This window comes from Neomonachus schauinslandi, chromosome 3 (assembly GCF_002201575.2).
Source record: "Neomonachus schauinslandi chromosome 3, ASM220157v2, whole genome shotgun sequence".
Lineage (NCBI taxonomy): Eukaryota > Metazoa > Chordata > Mammalia > Carnivora > Phocidae > Neomonachus > Neomonachus schauinslandi.
Window position 1 is genome coordinate 164,000,672 of NC_058405.1, and position 22,787 is coordinate 164,023,458.

At 40.1% G+C, this 22,787-nt stretch overlaps 1 protein-coding gene across 1 annotated transcript in view; it reads left to right on the plus strand.

Annotated features, from left to right (window-relative positions):
* ADAM23 (ADAM metallopeptidase domain 23) overlaps window positions 1-22,787 on the plus strand; it is a 169,516-nt gene that overhangs the window by 76,102 nt on the left and 70,627 nt on the right. Inside the window, exons 4-6 of the mRNA XM_044913386.1 lie at window positions 8,930-8,993; window positions 17,868-17,950; window positions 18,994-19,057. Of these exons, the coding sequence (XP_044769321.1) occupies window positions 8,930-8,993; window positions 17,868-17,950; window positions 18,994-19,057 (211 nt within the window). The remainder of the gene's footprint in view (window positions 1-8,929; window positions 8,994-17,867; window positions 17,951-18,993; window positions 19,058-22,787) is intronic.

Genomic DNA, 22,787 nt, shown 5'->3' on the forward strand with positions numbered 1-22,787 from the left:
CATGACTGATGCCCTGGCCCTGCTGGACTTTTAGCGGAATATACCTCCCTGCTTGCACGGCCTGGTCCCTCTGTCTGTATGACCTGCTCTTTCCCCGCCTCTGTTTCCCTGACCGTATTTGGTCATGAAGCTGCCTTGGCCTTGCTTTCTTTTTTTTTTTCCTGTATTTTTTTTTTTATTATGTTATGTTAATCACCATACATTACATCATTAGTTTTTGATGTAGTGTTCCATGATTCATTGTTTGTGCATAACACCCAGTGCTCCATGCAGTACGTGCCCTCTTTAATACCCATCACCAGGCTAACCCATCCCCCCACCCCTCCCCTCTAGAACCCTCAGTTTGTTTCTCAGAATCCATAGTCTCTCATGGTTGTCTCCCCCTCCGATTTCCCCCCTTCATTTTTCCCTTCCTGCTATCTTTTTTTTTTTTAACATACAATGTATTATTTGTTTCAGAGGTATAGGTCTGTGATTCAATAGTCTTACACAATTCACAGCGCTCACCATAGCACATACCCTCCCCAATGTCTATCACCCAGCCACCCATCCCTCCCACCCCCGACCATTCCAGCAACCCTCAGTTTGTTTCCTGAGATTAAGAATTCCTCATATCAGTGAGGAATGTCTTTCTCTGATTGACTTATTTCGCTTAGCATAATACCCTCCAGTTCCATCCACGTAGTTGCAAATTGTCTTGCTTTCTTATTGAAAAGTTCCTGATCATCCTTGTAGAGATGAATTTCCTCTTTGGGGGCAGCTTGATGCTTTGTTATTCATCCCAGGCAAGGTGCGGCCTTGTCTTATTTTAGGTATGAGCTGAGAGGCACCTCGAGGATATGGACTGGGTTTGTTTCTCCTTGTGTCCTCACGCACTCCATCTAGCACGAACAACCTCCAGGTGTTCAGGGAACGGCGGGAGCAGTGGGGGGTTGGGGGGGAACAGAGGCAGATAGCCCAGCCAGTAATCTCGCATGATTGCCGGTGGCCTTGCCAGGAGCTGCAATTCCTTTCCTGTCCCGGGCCTAAAATTAGCCCTTCTTTAATTTCTTCCTAAAGGCACTGTGTTCCTCCTCTTTTAAAAAAATACAGCTTGTATTGTGGCTTCTTATCTTAAAAGGTAGTATATAGTCATTGTAAAAACTTCAGGAATTCAGGGGTAAGCCAAAGAAAGAAAATAAAAACCGTTGAAAGTTCCACAGGAAACAGTAGCTTGCTGTTATATTTGAGTGTCTACCTTTGCTGATTTTTTTTTTCTTTCCGTAATGTAAACATACTTTTAAAAAGTTACCGAACATAATATTCTCTCATTTGCTTTTTTCACTGAACAATTGTCTGTAAAACCACGTATAAATAAAAAACCAACTCCTACCTCCATCATCTTCAGGGACTCATCCTGTATGTGTACGCGTGCGCGCGCGCGTGTGCGTGTGTGTGTGTGTGTGTGTGTGTGTGTGTGTGCGCGCGCGCTTGTGCGCACTCTTGCCTGCTTATTTCCTCAGGACACCTTTATGAGTAGCGTTTAGGAGATTATAAAAACTTGTGGATTTAAAGGGTGAATATGATAGCTGTTGCCAAATTGTCCCCAGCAAGACGCACTAATATGCATTCCCAGCAGTAATGTGTGGAGTGCTCGTTTTTTCTGACTTTTGCCAGCTCTGGCTGTTATTACTCATTTTTACTTTCTAAACCGATGGGAAAAATTGGTCTTCTATGGTTGTTTTAATTTACAGGTCTTTTATACTAGTGCAATTGTACGTTTGTATATAATTGAGGACCATTAGTATTTCTTGTTTTCTTTTTCCATGAACTGCATTTTGCGCATTCTGTTTTGCTAATTGCCAGCCCACATCCTTTGACCATTTTCTATTGAATTGTTTATCTGTTTTTACTTGGTTTTAATTTTGGCTCCTTATGTTAAGGATGGCAACTCTTTGTTTTTCATATATTTTGCAAATGTTTTTTCTTAGTTTCTCTCGAAATTTTGTGTATTGTATTTTTTAACTCGTGGAAGTTTAAAAATTTTTTTATAGTCTTACCTGTTGTTTATAATTTCTGGGCTTAATATTGTGCTTAAAAAGGCCTCTTCTTCCTAACATTCAGCTGTATTTTTATAGCTTTATTTTAAAAAATATAAATCTTTAATGTATATATTTTTAGTTTGGTGTAAGATATGATTAGGGATCTAAGCTTCCCAAAATGTTAAGTCACTTGTCCTGTACATATTTATTCTTTATTCTCTTTCTTACCAATTTAAAATGCCATTACTTTCATATATAAAGTTTTTGATATGAACGTGAATTTCTTTTCTGTTCTTTTCGTTTCTTTTCTTTTCTGTTCTCCCCTTTGGGCCATTTGTCTAATCAGGTCGTGCTCTGTATCTTGGTTATTATAATAGTATATTATAATAGTAATATAAATTAATAGTAATATCCTATTGTAACTCCTTTTTTAAGAAAAATGTTTGGGTAGACATAAGCATTTGTTCTTTAAGATGAACTTTGGAATAATTTTGTCAATTAATAAAAATTTGCTGGATCTTGCTTGGAATTAATATTAAAATTATAGGGTATATGTACATCTATGCATATGTATATATATGAAATTCCTTTCTGTTTTTGTCATTATTGGTAGAAACTTCTCCCCTAAACTATTTCTACATGGTTTTTGCTGGTGCACATAAAAAAAATTTTTTTTTTTTGCATATTTATCTTGTAACCAGCTACCTTATTTAATGCTTATTATTTCTGTTAGATTTTCCATTAGTTTCTTTTTTATTCTTTTGACTATTTCATGCATACTTAGAAAGAATGGAACACTTTGTAAACATATGTGCAGTTTTTCTGATAAACTGAAAAATGGAAGAAGCAGGGAGTTCTTATCCTAGGACATGGCAAGAATTGGACTTGAAGGAGAGCTGTCTGTCCTGGACAAGGTTATAGGAAGGCAAGGTGGATCACAGGTCCATATCCATTCTCTACGATTTTGCTGTGTGTTTAATAGCTGTAAAATAGAAATGTTGGGAATGTCGGAAGAGAACCTGCATTGGCAATATTCAACACACTCTAATATTCATTACTAGCTTAAATTTGTGCATCAAAGCATTTCAGGTATGTGTAATTGTGTTCAAAAGGTATGGTGTTTTTATTTGGATTCCATTTTCCCTGTGTTTAAAAATCTTTTTTGTTTCACGATGTATGGGGGTAAAACCACATATGTGAGAATACCTGGGACTCTGTTATGGAGGAATCTCAGAATTACTGGTATATACTTGCAGAGATATTGGCAGCCACTTCCTACGGTTTGACTTCAAGCCAAGGAGGAAAAATTGAACATCTTTCATTTTTATTTAATTAAAGATCTCTGTCGATACCACCTCCTCAGAAGGGAACTCGTAATTGGCTACCCTCGTTGGCTGATCAAGCTAGCTTGCGTGGTGGTCATCAGCTTTTACATCTCAAGTTCATTCCTCCTTTCTCTTCTAGCTCCTCCTTTGTCTACTTCCCTGTCTATTAACTTGCAGCCCTGCCTGTGTTCCCTGTTATATTAGACTAGGGTGTTACTAGTATGGTGCATAGGGCCATCACCTATGAGATGCAAGAGCTCCTCCACATTAAAATTTTGGCCGCAACCTCTTATGTGATTTAGGAACTCGTTAAATTCCTGTTGTGACCCTCAAAGAGGTTTACACCCTACATCCTGCTCTGCTAGGAGTGTTCTCCACCTGCAGCTCTCCTCCTATGAAATATGCCCACATTCCCAGCCCTCGCCTAGCAGGCTGTCTTTGTTTGACTTAACACAAAGCTTCTATTCAATCTGTAATTACTTTTACCCACTTAACATATCATTTCTACTCTTTGAAACTCCAACCTCTTCATGCCTACAATCCTTTAGCACAGCTTAAAAGTCTTATTGTATTGTTTACATTCAAAGGATTATATATTTTCTAGCTGAAACACTTTGGGTATAAAAATTATTTTAGGTGGGATGATTAATTTTTTCCTCAACCCTGAGAAAAGTGGCTATTGAAAAATCATTTGACTTTTAAGCCTATTGTTTTCAAAAAAGGAAAGCAACATAAGGACAGAGGATAATTATAAGGTTACAAACTTATGCTTGTATGAATATACTGAGTTTAAATTCTATGTCTCTCTTCATTACAAGTTATAGTAATTATTTGATGAATTAAAAATATGTATGTGTATAAAAGGAGAAAAGAGAACCTTCGAGTGTAAAGAGGGAACAGGCATGGTGCTTCATTGTATAATGCTATTATGCTCAAAGCCCCATGAAGTTGCTCATCTCCATAGTGACCAGTGTTTGTTATTAAATGAATGAATGAGACCTGGTGGAGAGGGCAGCAGGAGACTTCTCGGGTAAATCTGTCAGGGGCCACTGGGCATGATCAGGGCTTGCAATATTGAGAAGCTAAGCCCTGTCAAACAAGATAATCAGATGAGTGAATATACATTATGAAAGTAGACATTAGTGGCAGTCTTGTTTCTCTACACACAATTTTTTACTCTTTGTTCACATAAATGTTGACTTCTGTTCTAATCCCAGTTTTGAACACATATGGAAGTAACTTAGGGGGTTTTACTATTTTACTACTGAGGACTGAATTAAAATATTTGTGCTACTGTTCACTTAAGAAGGAAGACCTCATGTGACAAGAAGCATGGCTGGTCGAGACCTGACAAGTCCAGTGTACTGCAGTGAATGTGGATTTGTAGCTTCCTGGCTTCCACATCTCTGACTGCTGACTCGTCTCCCACTATCTACCTCCTGATGTTATGCACTCAGAGAGAGAACCCAAGGACACTACCCAAGGTTGTCCTAAAATGGTGGCCATATAAACATAATCACAGAGGCCAAAAGCAACTGGAAAAGGAGACATACTCACAGACTGCTTGCTTAGTAGCATCTCAGCTTTAGGATACTTTTCATTTCATAGACTAGCCCGACTTTCCATATAGAACTTGATGTACGTACCTAAAATTTGACTTTGAGGTAGGGTAATCATATGTCCCAGACCTTCTTGGTTTACATCTGTTGTCCTGGCATAATTACTAACGTGCCTCTTTGCACTCTCCAAATGTCCTGATTTGGGTGATAAATTATATGACCATCCAGTTGGTAAGCCTTGGTGCTTGCTACTATTCTTCTCGACTTTTCCCTAGATCTACTGATGAAGGAATGCCCTGTTGGCCTCTAGGTCTTTTTTGAAGAGCTCATTCTGCTCCCAGCAACCCACACAATTTTTTAATCAGGGGTATAAACTGTGAGGATTTGACACATTTCGGTGTCATTCAATTTCAGTGAACATAGATTTCAGACCTGGGCTTCTAGAGACTGATAGTTTGACTTTTTTTTATAAGGAAGTAAATGACTTTGAACTCATGTAGATCAGATGGTTTTTTTGTGCTCCAGCATTTGTCTTTCCTAGCATTTCCCTCGAAGCCCAAGGCCCTGAACTTTACCTAATCAAACAATTTAATTTGCTTGATTAGCCTACTCAGCCTTTCATGACAGGGTTACCCAAAAGAAAGCATATGATTCTTTCTTTAAAGTAAGGGATTCAAGTTATTTAAAAAAACAAAACAAAACCCTAGGAGTCATCCACCTTTTTTGGTTAATAAGATTTTTAGGCAGAAGGGATTCCTAGTAAGTAACTTTTCCCAGTTCCTAGGATGCTTGGCTTCTCCATAATGAGCCTAAGTGGAAGATAGAAACCTTTGGGAGTTTTGATCACTTGGCTAGGCAGAAGGGATTCCTAGTAAGTAACTTTTCCCAGTTCCTTGGCTTCTCCATAATGAGCCTAAGTGGAAGATATAAACCTTTGGGAGTTTTGATCACTTGGCTATTCATGGGCCTACTTTCGTTAGACACAGAAATCTCAAACTTGAGGACTCCAACAAATATATATATATTTATATAGGAAAAATCTCCCCAAGGCATATTTCTCTCTTTGTGTCAATTTCCAATGCTTAGATCTTGTAGCAGCTTTCTTTGTACATTTGCTGATGATTATGAAATTCTTTGAACATTACATTTCTAAATTTTTTTTTGTGATAAATCTTGGAATTAGGATAGTTGAAACCATGTTTCAGTAATAAAGATGAAATCTGAGATTTAACACTATAGAATTTTATCTCTTACCCACCTTATGGTCCAATACAAGTTGAGTGGTTTTCCTGGGAAGCTCTTCTCCAGATCATGATGTAGGAACTTAGGCTGCACCCATCTTGTATCCATGCCATCTGGGGCACGGGGCTTCCAGAGTTGCCATGGAAGAGAGAGCTTGGATAATCATGCATGGAGTATAATAGTGTGGTTATTATACCACACTAGAGGGGTAGACATCACTTCCCACCATATCTTATGAGCCAAAATTCAATCTCTTGGCCTTAACCTCACTGCTAGAGAAGCTTTGAAATGTGGTCTTACTGCGCTAGGAAGGGGAAAGTGAAATGGGATATGGTGGCCGCATAGCATCATTTCTGCCACAGCTCCCTTCATTGGTTTGATTCTTGGCTCACTTGCCATGTTTTAATAGTCTTACCATTCTCCTGCTCTCAGAGTTCAGCATCTTCAAAGTGTTTACCCTTGTTCTTCATATTTGAGTAAAATCACATTCAGTCTGACTCTAGAATTCATGTTCTTTTCACTTCCTCAGTGGTACAGATTCACCATGAAGGTGCAGAGTGAGGGTGTTCAACAGAATTTCCTTACTCCAGTTCTTACTCTCTCTTCCACCTTGCTGTGAACTTCCATCCTACAGTGACCTTTATCCGATTTGGCGATTAATGATTAGAATGCTATTATATGCCCTTGTCATCACAAGCAAATAAATTTGTTTTCAACTCTTAGACATGCTCCAGTGATTGTGTGGTTGAGAATTTTGAAAATAATGAATTACCTGTAGAGAGAGGTAAGTAGAAGGTAGTTAGTGAAACCTCTCTCTGCCTTGGTGTTATGGAAGCGTTCCTCAGAGAAATGTTACCATGAATAGCCCTGTTTATGTATATTCACAATGCTAGTCACTGACTTAATGAACTAGATATGAAAGAAGTTTCTGCACCGTCAGGTATTTTCAAGTACACAGAATCAAGAATTGTTGTTACTTTGACTATTAACTTTGATTTTTAAAAGGGAATGAGTAGATGTACCATTATTTAGTTTCAAATGTAGAAACATCAGTAGATACACATTTGATTAGTAATTTCTTTTTTTTTAAGATTTTATTTATTTATTTATTCAACAGAGAGAGAGAACTTAAGCAGGGGGAGTGGGAGAGGGAGAAGCAGACTCCCCGCTGAACAGGGAGCCCGATGCAGGGCTCAATCCCAGGACCCTGGGATCACGACCTGAGCTGAAGGCAGACGCTTAATGACTGAGCCACCCAGGCGCCCTTGATTAGCAATTTCAATAGAAAAAGTTGTCCAAGGTGCCAGCATCTGCCTCATTTCTGTGTTGTAAAGGTTGACCTTCAGCTCATGCAGGAGACCGTGCTGGATGCATGCCTGGGTCTCCCCCTCTGTTGACTGGCTCCAAGGCACCTCCAGCCTTCCTCATTGGCGCATGTTAGACCTGCATCAGATGCAGCTCTCCAAATGATGAGTGCTTCCATACTTCTGTTAAAGCAGTAATGTCAAGATTTCCTAACAGGAAAACCTACACTTAGGCAGAACTAGAGAAAGTAAAATGTCAGAGCAGGAAGGGCCCACATCTGGCTCATACATAGTAGAACTTACTTTTGTCCTCCTCTTATTGTTAGGGTGAAATGAGTTAACCTCTTTCTAGTGCCTAGCACAGCGCCTAGGACCTAGTGAGTGTTCAGCACATGGGACTTACCATTTGTCATCATTATTTCTAGTGGCAGAGCCTAAAGAGGAACCCAGATGCCCTAATAGTTGCCTGCTCTTTTCCGAGGCACATAGTTTGCATTCCCCACATTGTATAGGGAGAAATGTGTTTGGAGAAATTGAATTAAAATAAAAGCAGTGGCAGCCTCATTCTCATTGCTGAGCACAGACTTGGTGCTGAGTTCTGGGCTACGCATGGTGTGTGCTTTCATGTAACCTCCAACATCCCAAGAGATTCAGACTCTCTATCGCCTTCGTTTGACTCAAGTAAAGGCTGAGCTGGGGAACTGGCCTGTGGTCACAGCACAAATAAGGGGCTGCTTTAGGCTTTAAATCCAACTTTGTCTGACTTCAAAGTCTTTATTGTTAACTGTTATTTTATTCCAGGGGTTGGCAAACTATGGCCCACAGGCCAAACCGAGCATACCTGGTTTTGCATAGTCCTCAGGCTAAGAATATTTTTTACATTTTTAAATGGTTGAAGAAATTGAAGAAGTAAAAATGTCCTGACACAGGACGATTAGGTGAAATTGAAATCTCAGTGTCCATAAATGAAGTCTTACTGGAACACGGCTACGCTCATTTGTTTATATCGCCTGTGTCTGTGTCTAGAATTGAGTAGTCGTGGCAGAGTCCATGTGGCCCGAAAAGCCTAAAATATTTACTATCTGGCCTTTATTCTATACTTTTCCTCAGTGATTATGTTTTTGAGATTCCAGTTATTTAGAACATAATTTTGGGATTTTTATAAGGTCTGTCTCCTCCTGTTACCTGCCTTTTCTGTTTGTTCCATATTAATTAACCTATCAGTCAAATGATGCATAGTGTGTATAAATAGAGTTCACCCTTATAGTATCTATATTTTGTCTTTTTTTTTAAACAGAGTGAGGAATGATTTGTTACTGGAGAACGTCCGAGGCTTTTGATGAAAACCTGTTCGTACTTGCCATGGAGGGTGGCTCTTTGTGGTCTACACGCCCCTCATAGCCATCTACTGAGCTGATTATTTTTAAACCTCTAAGTGTCTTGGATGCAGAAATCACTCTATTTTCTTTCCCTTGTAGTGGTTTGCTGTCTTCTGATTATGTGGAGATCCACTACGAAAATGGGAAGCCACAGCACTCTAAGGTACAGTTAAGAACATATGGAAATCCTGCAGCATAAACATGCTTGCCCATAGAACTGTTCATCGCATGCTGCATTGTTTGATGTCTCTCTCAAAATGAGCTGTTCTCTTGTACAACAGTGCTATTTTTAAATTTAAAATAAGTTTAGGAGAAACTTATTAAAACTTATAAATGTTCGAGATAGCATTAGAGATTCTGTATATTCAGGTCAATAAAGAAATGTTTATTGTTTTGGTTATACATACAGTATCTTTTGGAAATGAATGATATAAAGAGCTATACAGCTCCATAGCAATACCTTCAAGTAGTAGATCACCAGCTCATGGTCATAGTCTGAATGATGAGCCTAGAATGGCTGTTTAGTCCAAGAGACTTTGGTGCCTGAGAAGGGCAGAGGACAGGTAGGGGGAGGGAGATTCAGGGAACACTGTCCTTAATCTTCACAAGAGTTCTGGGAGATGGATATTATTATTTCTGTTTTGCAAAGGAAGAAAGAAATTGAGGCAAAGAGGGGGCAGATAAACTTACCCAAGGCCACCATGGATTGTCACTGAAAGCTAATTGGGTACTCGATTTCCTTCAGTGGAGATTAACTATTCCTTTAATGGAGTGTCAGTAAGGAGCAAGTGGGTTTAGATGCAAATAAGATTATTTGCGTGTAAGGAAGACAGTGATCTCTACCAGTCAGGATGAAAATCCTGGGGATGGCTACATTCAGAGACTGATTTGTGGGAAGTCCACAGAGTACCACTGAACCTAAGCTGTGTCCACGGAGCAGATACCACGGGCACAGGAGAGGAAACAGGGAAACAAAATACAATGGGAAACTTTGGATTTTTTTTCTACGTTGCTAACGAGTATTGGCACAGAAGTGGGCCTTTCCTGTGTGGGCTTGCTGGGTTGTGTACCACAGAGAACTAGGTTTTTTCAGTGTGATAGCTTCTCACCAGATATTTATGGGTGGTCTTCATTGTAAATACTGCCCAGGGGGTTATGGAATTTCTCAGGATTTATAACTGTCCAATTAACAGTGGGCACATTTGTAATTTGATGCGTGTTTTAAGCCTTTGAATTTTATGCCACAGATTAAGAACTTCCAGTTATTATTCTTATTGTTCTGTCAGTTCTTGCCTCAGGCTGCATCTTGGGGGTTGTTGAAGCTCCCGAAAAGTGAATGCTGTGGAAAGCGAGCAGAAATGCTAAATCAAGCATGGGAACGGTGCTTTCTGGCATTTGTACAAACCAAAGCTTCCGTCAGCTGCGCCAGGGCCCTGAGCGCTGCGGGTGCTGAATCATGAGTCTGGAGTAGAGAAGATTGCACGAGAACTTTATAGACTTAGCAAAGGAGCCACATTTGCAGGCCACAGTAACCTGAGTCAAACGTCTCACTAACAAGTTCAGTCAGTTTTTTTTTTTTTTAGAAGCAGAATAGCTAATTGGCCTCCAGAGGTCATTTGAGGTCCCAGAAGGAGACCTTACCAATAAGGCACATCAAAACTCCTATCAGTTACAACTAGAATTTAAAACAAAGGGTATTTCAGCTGTGGCAAAGGAAGTGTTTATTGCACTTTGTTTTTGTGTTCATTGCTTTTCTCTTATTGATGCCTCATTTTCTCCAAACAGATCGTATACCCAAACTTACTGCTTCCTATATAATGAGTTAATGGTAACAGTCTGTTTTTTATGTGTCTGTATTTATATATACACCCCCCAAAACCAAGATGACATGGTGCACAGTATGTTGAAGCAGAATTTTTTTTAACCTAATAACGTTATGAACATTTTAACATGTATTAAATAATCTTCTAAACTTTTATTTCTAAAACTGTGTAATATTCTTTCCTATTCATTTGCTATAATTTATTTAAAAATCCCATAGCAATAGACATTAGATTGCTTCCAATCTTTTACTGTACAAATAATTTGTAAGGAAAGGCCTTCCTGATACATTTTTTAAAAGATTTTACTTATTTATTTATTTGAGAGAGAGAAAGAGAGTGGGGAGGGGCAGAGGGAGAAGGAGAGAGAGAATCCGAAGCAAACTCCACAGAGCTGATGCAGGGCTCGATCTCATGACCCCGAGATCATGGCCTGAGCTGAAACCAAAAGTGAGACACCCAACCACCTGAGCCACCCGGGCGCCCCTCCTGACGCATTTTGAACCCATCTTTAATAATTGCTTAAGGATTAATTCTGAGAATGGGATTTTCTGGGTCAAAGCATTGGTACCTTTCTTTAAAGTCTTTTGGTACATATTGATAGTTTTTCTTTCTGAAAGTTTATTTAGATCCACACTCTTCCTACCATTACATACGTATTTTTTAAAACTTTTTTTTTAAACTTCAGATTGCCTTCCATGTTAAGAAAATCTTTGTACAGAGTACCAGTGAAGGAAATTAACATGTGAGGATGGTTAGGTTAATTAAACCTGTTTCAACCCAGTGTGTAACCTTTCTTGCAAAGATTTCACACTGTTCAGACAAAAGTACATGCACACACACCCTGTTATTCACTAGAGATGAAAAGAATTACGCCAAGCCTATTTGGCTTCAACTTTTAAGTGTAGACATTTAAAATATCCCAAGAATTAGTTTCAAACAGAATGATGAATCCACACTTTGAAGAAGCTTGTCGAGGTTTTCCCACTTCACCACCACCAAGCCCCTACCTAGTTCCCACTTCTTGCCAAGAGAGGCCAGTGTCTTAGGCTTTTATTTTTATTGGATGAAAGTGGGTTAAAGGGACTTCTTTTCCTTGTGAAGCTAAGATAGGAACTGGAGGGGTCAACGAGTTAAGTAATCAATATAGAATAGGTGTCAGGTATCAGTGAATGAGTATGGAAGCACTTTTGTTCTGCATCGACAGAGCAATTGCTTTTGTTAGAGTTCCTACACAGCATATGATAAAACAACTTTGGTGACTTGTTGATTGACTTTGTTGATGAAACTATTAAAAACGAGTTAATTTTTGGTGTTTTAGTTCTTGCATAAGTGAACTAGGTATCCATACGACAGTGTAAAAGTCCTTTAACATATTTCTATTAAATTCCTTTTAGGCGAACCAATAACTTTGAGTGCTTACTAATATTTTGGTTTCATTTGTGCTTAGGAAAAGAAGTATCAGCTGGCCAGCAATGGAAAACTGAACAGATAGATGCTATGCTCCCATCCCCACTACCCTCTACTTTATTACTCTTTATCATTATTGGGTGGGGAAAATGCCCTTTCCTAGCTCTGTTTACTCACCCTGGCTTCTTCCTGTCCCCTTGCTCACTCCCGCTCTGGGAAGGAAGAGCCACTTAACTGATGGGAAGGAGTTGGGTATGTCTGTGTTGTTCTTATTCCCTTCTTTTATGGGATCCACCTCCTACAGGAAGAGCACGTTCTCTGTACTTTTCCACACTCTAAGTTGCACAGTAGCTGCCTGTTGTGTGTGTGTTGTTGGTGGGGGTTTCTTGTTCCATGTTGTCTATCCCCGGGTTGGTAAGTCTAGCCAACTCAGGGTATGGCATTAGCAGGCCTACTGATTCTCAGCTGATCCTCTCCTCCGGTATAGCACTAGCAAAAATGAAGGTGGCACTTTGATCTGTTTCAGTCCTGGGTCACTCTCTCATTTGGTTTTAAACTTGTGTGGCTACCACCTCACACGCTCAAGGATGCCTATGATCTGAACGATGGACAGTAGTATGTGCTGGTGAGGATGTGGAGAAGTAGAACCCTCACAGACTTCTGGCGGGAATGTAAAATGGCGGAGCTGCTTTGGAAGACACTTGGGCAGTTCCTCAAAAAGTTAAGCATACAACATAATACCCTCCAGTTCCATCCACGTCGTTGCAAATGGCAAGATCTCATTCCTTTTGATGGCTGCATAATATTCCATTGTATATATATACCACATCTTCTTTATCCATTCATCTGTTGATGGACATCTTGGCTCTTTCCACAGTTTGGCTATTGTGGACATTGCTGCTATAAACATTGGGGTGCACGTACCCCTTCGGATCCCTACTTTTGTATCTTTGGGGTAAATACCCAGTAGTGCAATTGCTGGATCATATGGTAGCTCTATTTTCAACTTTTTGAGGAACCTCCATACAGTTTTCCAGAGTGGCTGCACCAGCTCTCATTCCTACCAACAGTGTAAGAGGGTTCCCCTTTCTCCACATCCTCGCCAACATCTGTCATTTCCTGACTTGTTAATTTTAGCCATTCTGACTGGTGTGAGGTGGTATCTCATTGAGGTTTTGATTTGTATTTCCCTGATGCCGAGTGATGTTGAGCACTTTTTCATGTGTCTGTTGGCCATTTGGATGTCTTCTTTGGAAAAATGTCTGTTCATGTCTTCTGCCCATTTCTTGATTGGATTATTTGTTCTTTGGGTGTTGAGGGGAGAGAGAGAGTGTCTTAAGCAGACTCCGTGCTGAACATGGAGCCCAATGCAGAACTTGATCTCACAACTCTGAGATCATGACCTGAGCAGAAACCAAGAGTCGGATGCTTAACCGACTGTGCCACCCTGCTCCCCAAGAGTTTATGAGGGTTTCTTAAATGATGAAGAAAGTAAGAACTGACTGGTTGAACTTTACTGAAGAGAAAACGAGGTAATTAAACAGACACAAAGGTGGGGCAGTTGTAAAATAAATCATATTGAAACAGGAGATTCTGTTTTCCAATAGGATGTATTTAAAGTGAGTGGAAAGAATCAAACTGTTTCTGTCATTCAATCGATAATACCAGGGAACCAAATCTGTTTTCCTCTTTAGGTCATTAGCACTGGACTCACAGAGCTGTTATCCCAAGCCACTTCTGATTAGGAAGTGTTTTCAAAGATGCACATTCAGTCAGGGTCCTATTATTTGCAGGAGTGGCCTGGTGGTTTCCAGCGGGGTTCTGAGCTCCACAACCTTGTGGAGCAGAGTTGCCATTATTTGAGCATCATCTGGCTTGTGGAGTGTTCGGATGTGAGGAAGTGGTAGGTTGGGGAGCATACTTACTAGGATTTTTAAGTTCCTTTGATTAGCCAAAAACTTCCACTTATCGGATGCTCTATTTTGTTGCATTTAAATAACTCACTGACAGTTTCGAATCCAAAAATGCTGACACCTGTGTGGACACACACAGACTCCTGGCATGTGCTGAATGAGCCCCTTTTGTTCTCCTGCCTGCCAATTGCCTAGTCACAGATCTGTGATGCGCCTCCTCAGTACTGATCGCGAAGTGGCTGGCCAGGGCTCTCAAACTGTCTGAGAAAGAAACACTAACTGGAGAGCCTGAAAACGTGTCATTCAGTTTGGCTTTCTGCTATCATTCGCAGAGCCTTTTCACACCTTGTCATTGTCTCCTTCTCTGTACAAGGAGGTAGTAGTTACTATGAGACAGCGAATGAGTGTTCAAGATGGTTAGATCCTTGGGTGGAAGGGTACCCCCAGAGCTGACTCTCCAGTGTCACCACTCACAACGCCCTCTGGGAGGGGCCTCTCTGCACTGGTTCGCTCCTGTTATCCCTGTTACTCAAGAGGGAATGCCTCTTTTCAACTAGGATTTTTTGAATATGAAATACTTCAAGAGCTTACTTTGCAGTGGTATTTATAAAATGCTGCGTACACCTGGAGAGTTGCCAAATAGTATTTTTATGGTAATGCTTTCTTAAAAACTTGTTATAAATTTAGTAATAAGAAACTCAGAAAATCCTCTAATACTACCAGATACTAATACTAAATCAGAGCCTGCGGAATTCCTCATAGTGCTTAATATGACCACATAATCTAGATATTCAAGCTCTGTTACGATAATAGATGTCAGGGATTGCATGTTACCTCAAGTCTTATTTCAGGTTCAGAAAATATGGTGATTTACCTTCAAATATACAGGAAATTGAAACAGTTCCTTCAGATAATATCCTACCTTAATTAAAACAACTAACAATGACCTTTATACTGAGAGAGCATCAATCTTCAGATTCTAATGGGAATTAAAATGAAATCTAAGAAAGGACTTGGAAGTATTTTCTGGGAAAAAAATCTGGAAAATACAGCTTTTTTTAGAAAGGTCAAGTAAATATGACCATGTTTGCTATGCACTAATAATCACCTGACTTAAGAGAACTTCTTGGTGTGATACAAAGTGCTAAATAACCAGTTTGATGGAATTTACAGTGACCTGTGGTTGTTTTTAGAACCATGTGAAGAGTCTGAAATTTAATTGCAGAATATTGACCTGGATTCACAAATTGCTGAGATGCATGATACCATGTGTCCTTATAAGTTCTAGGGTTGAATATACAAATAAACCTTCTCATGTTGCATACAAGTCAATATTTTTGTAAAAAATTGCCTTTTGAGAACCAAACCCCATACAAAAGCAACCTTTTACAAAATATTAACAAGGTTATAATACCAAATTTAGACAACCAGCACTGGAAATGTGTATTATAGTTTCTAAGAGGAAACAAACTGAATTGGTTGGGGAGTGGTCTTTGATATATGGGTAGACACCCTTATCGCTGTAAATAACCTCTGAGGCTATGGTAATACAGTATAATGACCAGCGATCAAAATGACTGGAAATCATCAATGAAAAGTCAAAGTATGTTCAGTATATTCTATTTAAGAAAACAAATAGGAAGCTTCTGGTTAAACAGTGTGGATTCAATGCTTATATTTATCTCTATTCCTTCCCAATAACCTAGTCAAATACTAGTCAAAGAATAAAGAAGGATATAAACCCACAAGGACAAAGACAGGAGAAGAAAAGACTGCAGATGAGAGGTATTCATAAAATTTTAGGAGATAGAAAGCAAACGGATAGGGGTATCTGTCAGGTTTGAGCTTTTCCTGTTCTGCTAAGTTCCATTAGGGAAACCCAAGAAGCAAGCCGATTGAAGATCCAGGACTTGAGGGTACATGAAAGCAGAGAGGTTGGTTCAAAGTCTATGTGGAGGGCTCTTACATCCCTGATGCACTTCATACCCCATATAGCCAGGCAGCCGTCCCTTCTCTACTCTGGTAGAAGAGCTCCATTTATAGAGAAAAATGGAAAGGAGGGAATTATCAGAGAAATAATAAAAGTTTCCTAGAACTGAAGTGTGTGCATTTTCTTAATTAAAAGTTTTGACCGAGTGCCCAGCACAGTGAATAAGCCAAGACCCACACCAAGGCATGTCTTGAGATTTCATGAAAATGGGGATGAATAAAATTCCCTAAAGTCTTCTTGAAAGAGAAAAATTATATTTTATAGAAAATATCTAACATCAGAATAGCAGCCATTTCTCAGCAGCAACGTTAGAAGCTGTGCACAATGGTGTTGAGATGCCGAGAGAAAATAATTTCTAATCTAGAATTCTCTACCCACCCAAATGGTTGATCTAGTGTGAAGATAGAAAAAGAAGTTTTTATATATGCAAGTTCTCACCAAATTCATCTTCCATGGTCACTTTTTCAAGAAAGTACCAGAAGATGTGTACCTTCAAAAAAGGAGAAGATGAGACCATGAATGGAGAAGATATGGGGTCTAGGATTCTGTGTAGAAGGGAGGCAGAAGAGTTCCCAGGATGACCCTAAACAGAACTCCTGGCTGGTGGCTCTGTGTCAGGCCCAGTGGGAGGCCAAAGGGGGACAATAGGGCTGTCTCCCAGAATAAAATACATGTGACAAATTACCTAGTATGTGTAGCTAGGATGTAGCAGTATAAATATTCCATTCAGAAATACATAGGTAAACAGCAAAAGAAACAGATAAAAGAGTTAAAAATGATTGTCATGGAGGTGAGGAGAGAGAGAGAGCGTGTTCACTGGTGCGTGAGCAGGGAGAGGGGCAGAGGGAGAGGGAGAGAATCCTCGAGCAGACTCCCGGCTGAGTGCGGAGCCCATCACGGGGATCTCACGACCCTGAGATCATGACCTGAGCAGAAAATAAGAGTAGGACGCTTAGCAGACCGAGCCACATGGGCACCCCTGTGTTTTTATTTTTATTTTTTTTATTTTTTTTTTTTTAAAGATTTTATTTATTTATTTGAGCCAGAGAGAATGAGAGAGAGAGAGAGAGCACATGAGAGGGGGGAGGGTCAGAGGGAGAAGCAGGCTCCCTGCCGAGCAGGGAGCCCGATGCGGGACTCGATCCAGGGACTCCAGGATCATGACCTGAGCTAAAGGCAGTCGCTTAACCAACTGAGCCACCCAGGCGCCCCAACCCCTGTGTTTTTAAAATAGGCTTTATAGTTACTACTTGACTTTGAAAATTAAGTTCATATAATACTTCTAAGAAATTTTTTAAATGAATTTTAAAAGGTAGGGAAGCAAATAATAAGATTTTATGTAGTTTTCTATCGAACACAATTTTTTTTTTTAAGATTTTATTAATGTGAGAGAGATAACAAGAGAGAGCATGAGTGGGGGGAAGAGAAGGAGAAGCAGGCTCTCTGCTCAGCAGGGAGCCCAAACCAGGGCTGGATCCCAGGACCCTGGGACCATGACCTGAGCCAAAAGCAGACGCTTAACCAACTGAGCCACCCAGGTGCCCCTATCAAACACAGTTATTAACAACAAGAGCTCTGGGGTCTCCTCAGTTTGGTAGAAGACCTTATGCCATAGCAATATCTGCTAAGCAGCTACTCCCTTACATGTTTAAGAAAGGTATGTAAGTTGTATCAGTCACATTGGTGTCTAATTCCCGTTAATAGCTTTTTTCTCCTTTATTAATAACATAGCATCTTTATAGAAAAGCGGAAAAATGGCCTCGTGCCCTTTGAGATTTCCTATCAACCAGGAAGAGATTGTAGGACCCTCTTTGCAATTCTTTCTGGCTTATAGGAACATCTGTAAGAGTGAATGATGATCCAGAAAGCATCATTCATCAATGAAACCTTCCTCTGTGTTGTAGGGTGGAGAGCACTGTTACTACCACGGCAGCATCCGAGGTGTCAAGGACTCCAGGGCAGCTCTGTCGACCTGCAATGGACTTCAGTATGTGCGAGTCTCATGTGGGAGAGTGAACTTGCTTTCAGCCGTGCACTGTTTCCATCTTTTCTTTCCCAAATGTTTGTTGTAGGGACTCTGCTGTGCCAGTCTCATGTTAGGGACTGGATATGGAGTCATGAACGAGGGCATAGTCTCCACTGTCTTAACATTTAGAGTCTGCAGGAGATTCAGAGATTAAACAAGTGATTACAGAGATTAATATTGAATTGCCGTTTTGGTAGGAACTGTGAAGGGGAGGATCAGGGACTTACAGGGTGACCAAACCTAGTCTAGAAAGGTTTCCCAAAGGTATATGCCAGAGGACATAGCAGTCAGGTGGTATTGGCCACAGGAGGATGGGGGGGGGGCGTGCAAAGAGAGGAGCTCATACATTGGCTTCAAGGCAGGCTCTAGAAAAACCTCTCTAAGCACCTTTTAGACCCAAATAGTAACCCTCCATGTAAAGATCTGGTTGTGGCCATGTGATGAAAAAGGATATTGAAAATCTTATCTTCCTATATATCTCAAAATTATATGCAACACAGAGTCATACTGCTTAATGGAAATTCACAATTGGCAGCCATAAATACGCTTCTGTTTGCCTTTTCAGAATCAGATGGTTTTAGATTATTCTAACGAGCAAAATACCTATTTTCTTATAGGTGATACTGGATTTGTGTAAGAAGAAATTCGTACTAGTTGGACATTGTCTTGGAATTATAACGTGACATACTGGAACTGTATGAATAGTCCTGTTCCAGATTCATCTTCTAATGTTTTCATTTTGTTTCAAAAATTAATTATAACATTTATAATTTATATGCTTGTGGTATACACTTTAACACCTTTTGTAGCTTATCTCTGTCTAATACAGTGCTGAGACCACAGTGGGATTCCATACAGATATATGAATTAGGTTTGGGGCAGTATAAAGATACTTGTTCAGATACACTGTTCATTTTTAAAGATGCAATGTGAAGCTCATTTGCTGGTTCTTGCTGTTTGCTGTATTTGTTAATTTCCTCCTGGTGTGGTTTCTTGTCTCGTAGTGGTATGTTTGAAGATAATACCTTTGTATATATGATAGAACCACTGGAGCTGATTCACGATGAGGTAAGTCTGTGACCTCAGTTTCCTTATGGTGTTTTGTTCTTTTAGCATCTTTGCCTTTGAGCCATAAAGAACATAATGTGGATGTCAGCGTACATTTATATGTAGTACTGGTGTATTGAATTTAGAAATATGCAGGTTATGACCTGCTGCACTGGGGAACATAAGCCAGCTACATGGGCTCGGCAGGTGGCTCTGTCAGCATCCAAGCTCCCACTTTGGGGAAGTGAAACCCATGGTTCTTTTGATTGAAGGTGCAGTTTCAGTACACTCTCACAGGGGAAGTAAAGTCATAGGATTTATTACATACAGATTCCGGAATCTGGGGTGGGGAGCAGTAAGCCAGAGGAAGGCAGTCCTCCTTCCCAGGTCACTAGTGAACAGGAGATAGAGACCAGGGTAGCAAGCACCTGTTACTTGAAAGATGGTTGGAGTGGAGGTCCCTAACTTTTAGTGGGCTTAATTCTTTTTTTTTATTATTATGTTATGTTAGGCACCATACATTACATCAATAGTTTTTGATGTAGTGCTCCATGATTCATTGTTTGCATATAACACCCAGTGCTCCATGCAGTACGTGCCCTCTTTAATACCCATCACCAGGGTAACCCATCCCCCCAACCCCCTCCCCTCTAGAACCCTCAGTTTGTTTTTCAGAGTCTACAGTCTCTCATGGTTCATCTCCCCCTCCGATTTCTCCCCCTTCATTTTTCCCTTCCTACTATTGTCATCTTCTTTTTTTAACATATAATGTATTATTTGTTTCAGAGGTATAGGTCTCTGATTCGTCAGTCTTACACAATTCACAGCGCTCACCATAGCACATACCCTCCCCAATGTCTATCACCCAGCCACCCCATCCCTCCCACCCCCACCACTCCAGCAACCCTCAGTTTGTTTCCTGAGTCTCTTATGGTTTGTCTCCCTCTCTGGTTTTGTCTTGTTTCATTTTTTCCTCCCTTCCCCTATGATCTTCCATCTTGTTTCTCAAATTCCTCATATCAGTGAGATTATATAATACTTGTCTTTCTCTGATTGACTTATTTTGCTTAGCATAATACCCTCTAGTTCCATCCACGTCATTGCAAATGGCAAGATTTCATTTTTTTGATGGCTGCATAATATTCCACTGTGTGTGATATATATATCACATCTTCTCTATCCATTCATGTGTTGATGGACATCTTGGCTGTTCCCATAGTTTGGCTATTGTGGACATTGCTGCTATAAACATTGGGGTGCACTTATCCCTTCGGATCACTACATTTAGTGGGCTTAATTCTGAGTGGTTATTTTAAAAGATGTCCTGGGAAAAGCAAAGCGGGAACTTAGAGCGGGAATCCTAAACTCAAGTTCTTTTTTTTTTATTATTTCAGATTTTTTTTTCTGATTTTTTTCAATTTCTTTTTTTTATTATGTTCAGTTAGCCACTCTATAGTACATAATTAGTCCTTGATGCAGTGTTCAGCAATTCATTAGTTAAGTATAACACCCAGTGCTCATCACAGCACGTGCCCTCCTCAATACCCATCACCCTGTTACCCCCTCCCCCCACCCGCCTCCCCTATGAAACCCCCAGATTGTTTCTCAGGGTCCATAGTCTCTCATGGTTCATCTCCCTCTCTGATTTCTCCCCCTTTGGATTTCCCTCCCTTCCCCTATGGTCCTCCGTGCTATTGTTTATGTTCCACATATGAGTGAAACCATATGATAATTGTCTTTCTCTGTTTGACTTACTTCACTTAACATAATTCCCTCCAATTCCATCCATGTCAGTGCAAATGGCGGGTATTCATCGTTTCTGATGGCCAAGTAATATTCCATTGTGTATATGTACCACATCTTCTTTATCCATTCATCTGTTGAAGGGCATCTTGGCTCCTTCCACAGTTTGGCTATTGTGGACATTGCTGCTATGAACATTGGGGTGCACATGCCCCTTGTTTTCACTCCATCTGTATCTTTGGGGCACATACCTAGTAGTGCAATTGCTGGGTTGTAGGGTAGCTCTATTCTTTTTTTTTAATGATTTTTAAAAAATTTTATTACGTTATCTTAGTCACCATACAATACATCATTAGTTTTTGATGTGGTGATCCACGATCCACTGTTTTCATATAACACCCAGTGCTCCATGCAGTACGTGCCCTCCTTAATACCCATCACCAGGCTAACCAATCCCCCTTCCCCCCTCCCTTCTAAAACCCTGTTTGTTTCTCAGAGTCCATAGTCTCTCATGGTTCATGTCTCCCTCCAATTCCCCCCCCCTCATTTTTCCCTCCCTTCTCCCAGTGTCCTCCATGCTATTCCTTATGTTCCACAAATAAGTGAAACCATATGATAATTGACTTCTCTGCTTGACTTATTTCACTTAGCATAATCTCCTCCAGTCCCATCCATGTTGATGTAAAAGTTGGGTATTCCTCCTTTCTGATGGCTGAGTAATATTCCATTGTATATATGGACCACATCTTTGTCCATTCATCTGTTGAAGGGCATCTTGGCTCTTCCTACAGTTTGGCCATTGCGGACATTGCTGCTATGAACATTGGGGTGCATATGGCCCTTCTTTTCACTACATCTGTGTCTTTGGGGTAAATACCCAGAAGTGTAATTCCTGGGTCATAGGGTAGCTCTATTTTTAAATTTTTGAGGAACCTCCACACTGTTTTCCAAAGTGGCTATACCAGCTTGCATTCCCACCAACAGTGTAAGAGGGTTCCCCTTTCTCCACAACCTCTCCAACATTTGTTGTTTCTTTCCCTGTCCATTTTTGCCATTCTAACTGGTGTAAGGTGGTATCTCAATGTGGTTTTGAATTGAATTTCCCTGATGGCTAATGATGATGAACATTTTTTCATGTGTCTGTTAGCCATTTGTATGTCTTCTTCAGAGAAGTGTCTTTTCATATCTTCTGCCCACTTTTTGACTTGATTATTTGTTTTTTGGGTGTTGAGTTTGAGAAGTTCTTTATAGATCTTGGATACCAGCCCTTTATCTGTAGTGTCATTTGCAAATATCTTCTCCCATTCTGTGGGTTGCTTCTTTGTTTTGTTGACTGTTTCCTTTTCTGAGCAGAAGCTTTTTATCTTGATGAAGTCCCAAAAGTTCATTTTTGCTCTTGTGTCACTAGCTTTTGGAGATGTATCTTGAAAGAGGTTGCTGTGGGCGATGTCAAAGAGGTTACTGTCTATGTTCTCCTCTAGGATTTTGATGGATTCCTGTCTCACATTGAGGTCTTTCATCCATTTTGAGTTTATCTTTGTGTATGGTGTTAGAGAATGGTCGAGTTTCATTCTTCTGCATGTGGCTGTCCAATTTTCCCAGCACCATTTATTGAAGAGACTGTCTTTTTTCCATTGCATGTTTTTTCCTGCTTTGTCAAAGATTATTTGACCATTGAGTTGAGGGTCCATATATGGGTTCTCTATTCTGTTCCATTGGTCTATATGTCTGTTTTTGTGCCAGTACCATGCTACCTTGGTGATCACTGCTTTGTAATATAGCTTGAAATCGGGCAACGTGATGCCCGCAGCTTTGTTTTTCTTTTTCAACATTTCCTTGGCGATTCGGGGTCTTTTCTGATCCCATACAAATTTTAGGATTGTTTGTTCCAGCACTTTGAAAAATGTCATTGGAATTTTGATCAGGATGGCATTGAAGGTATAGATTGCTCTGGGTTGCATAGACATTTTAACAATGTTTATTCTTCCGATCCATGAGCGTGGAATGT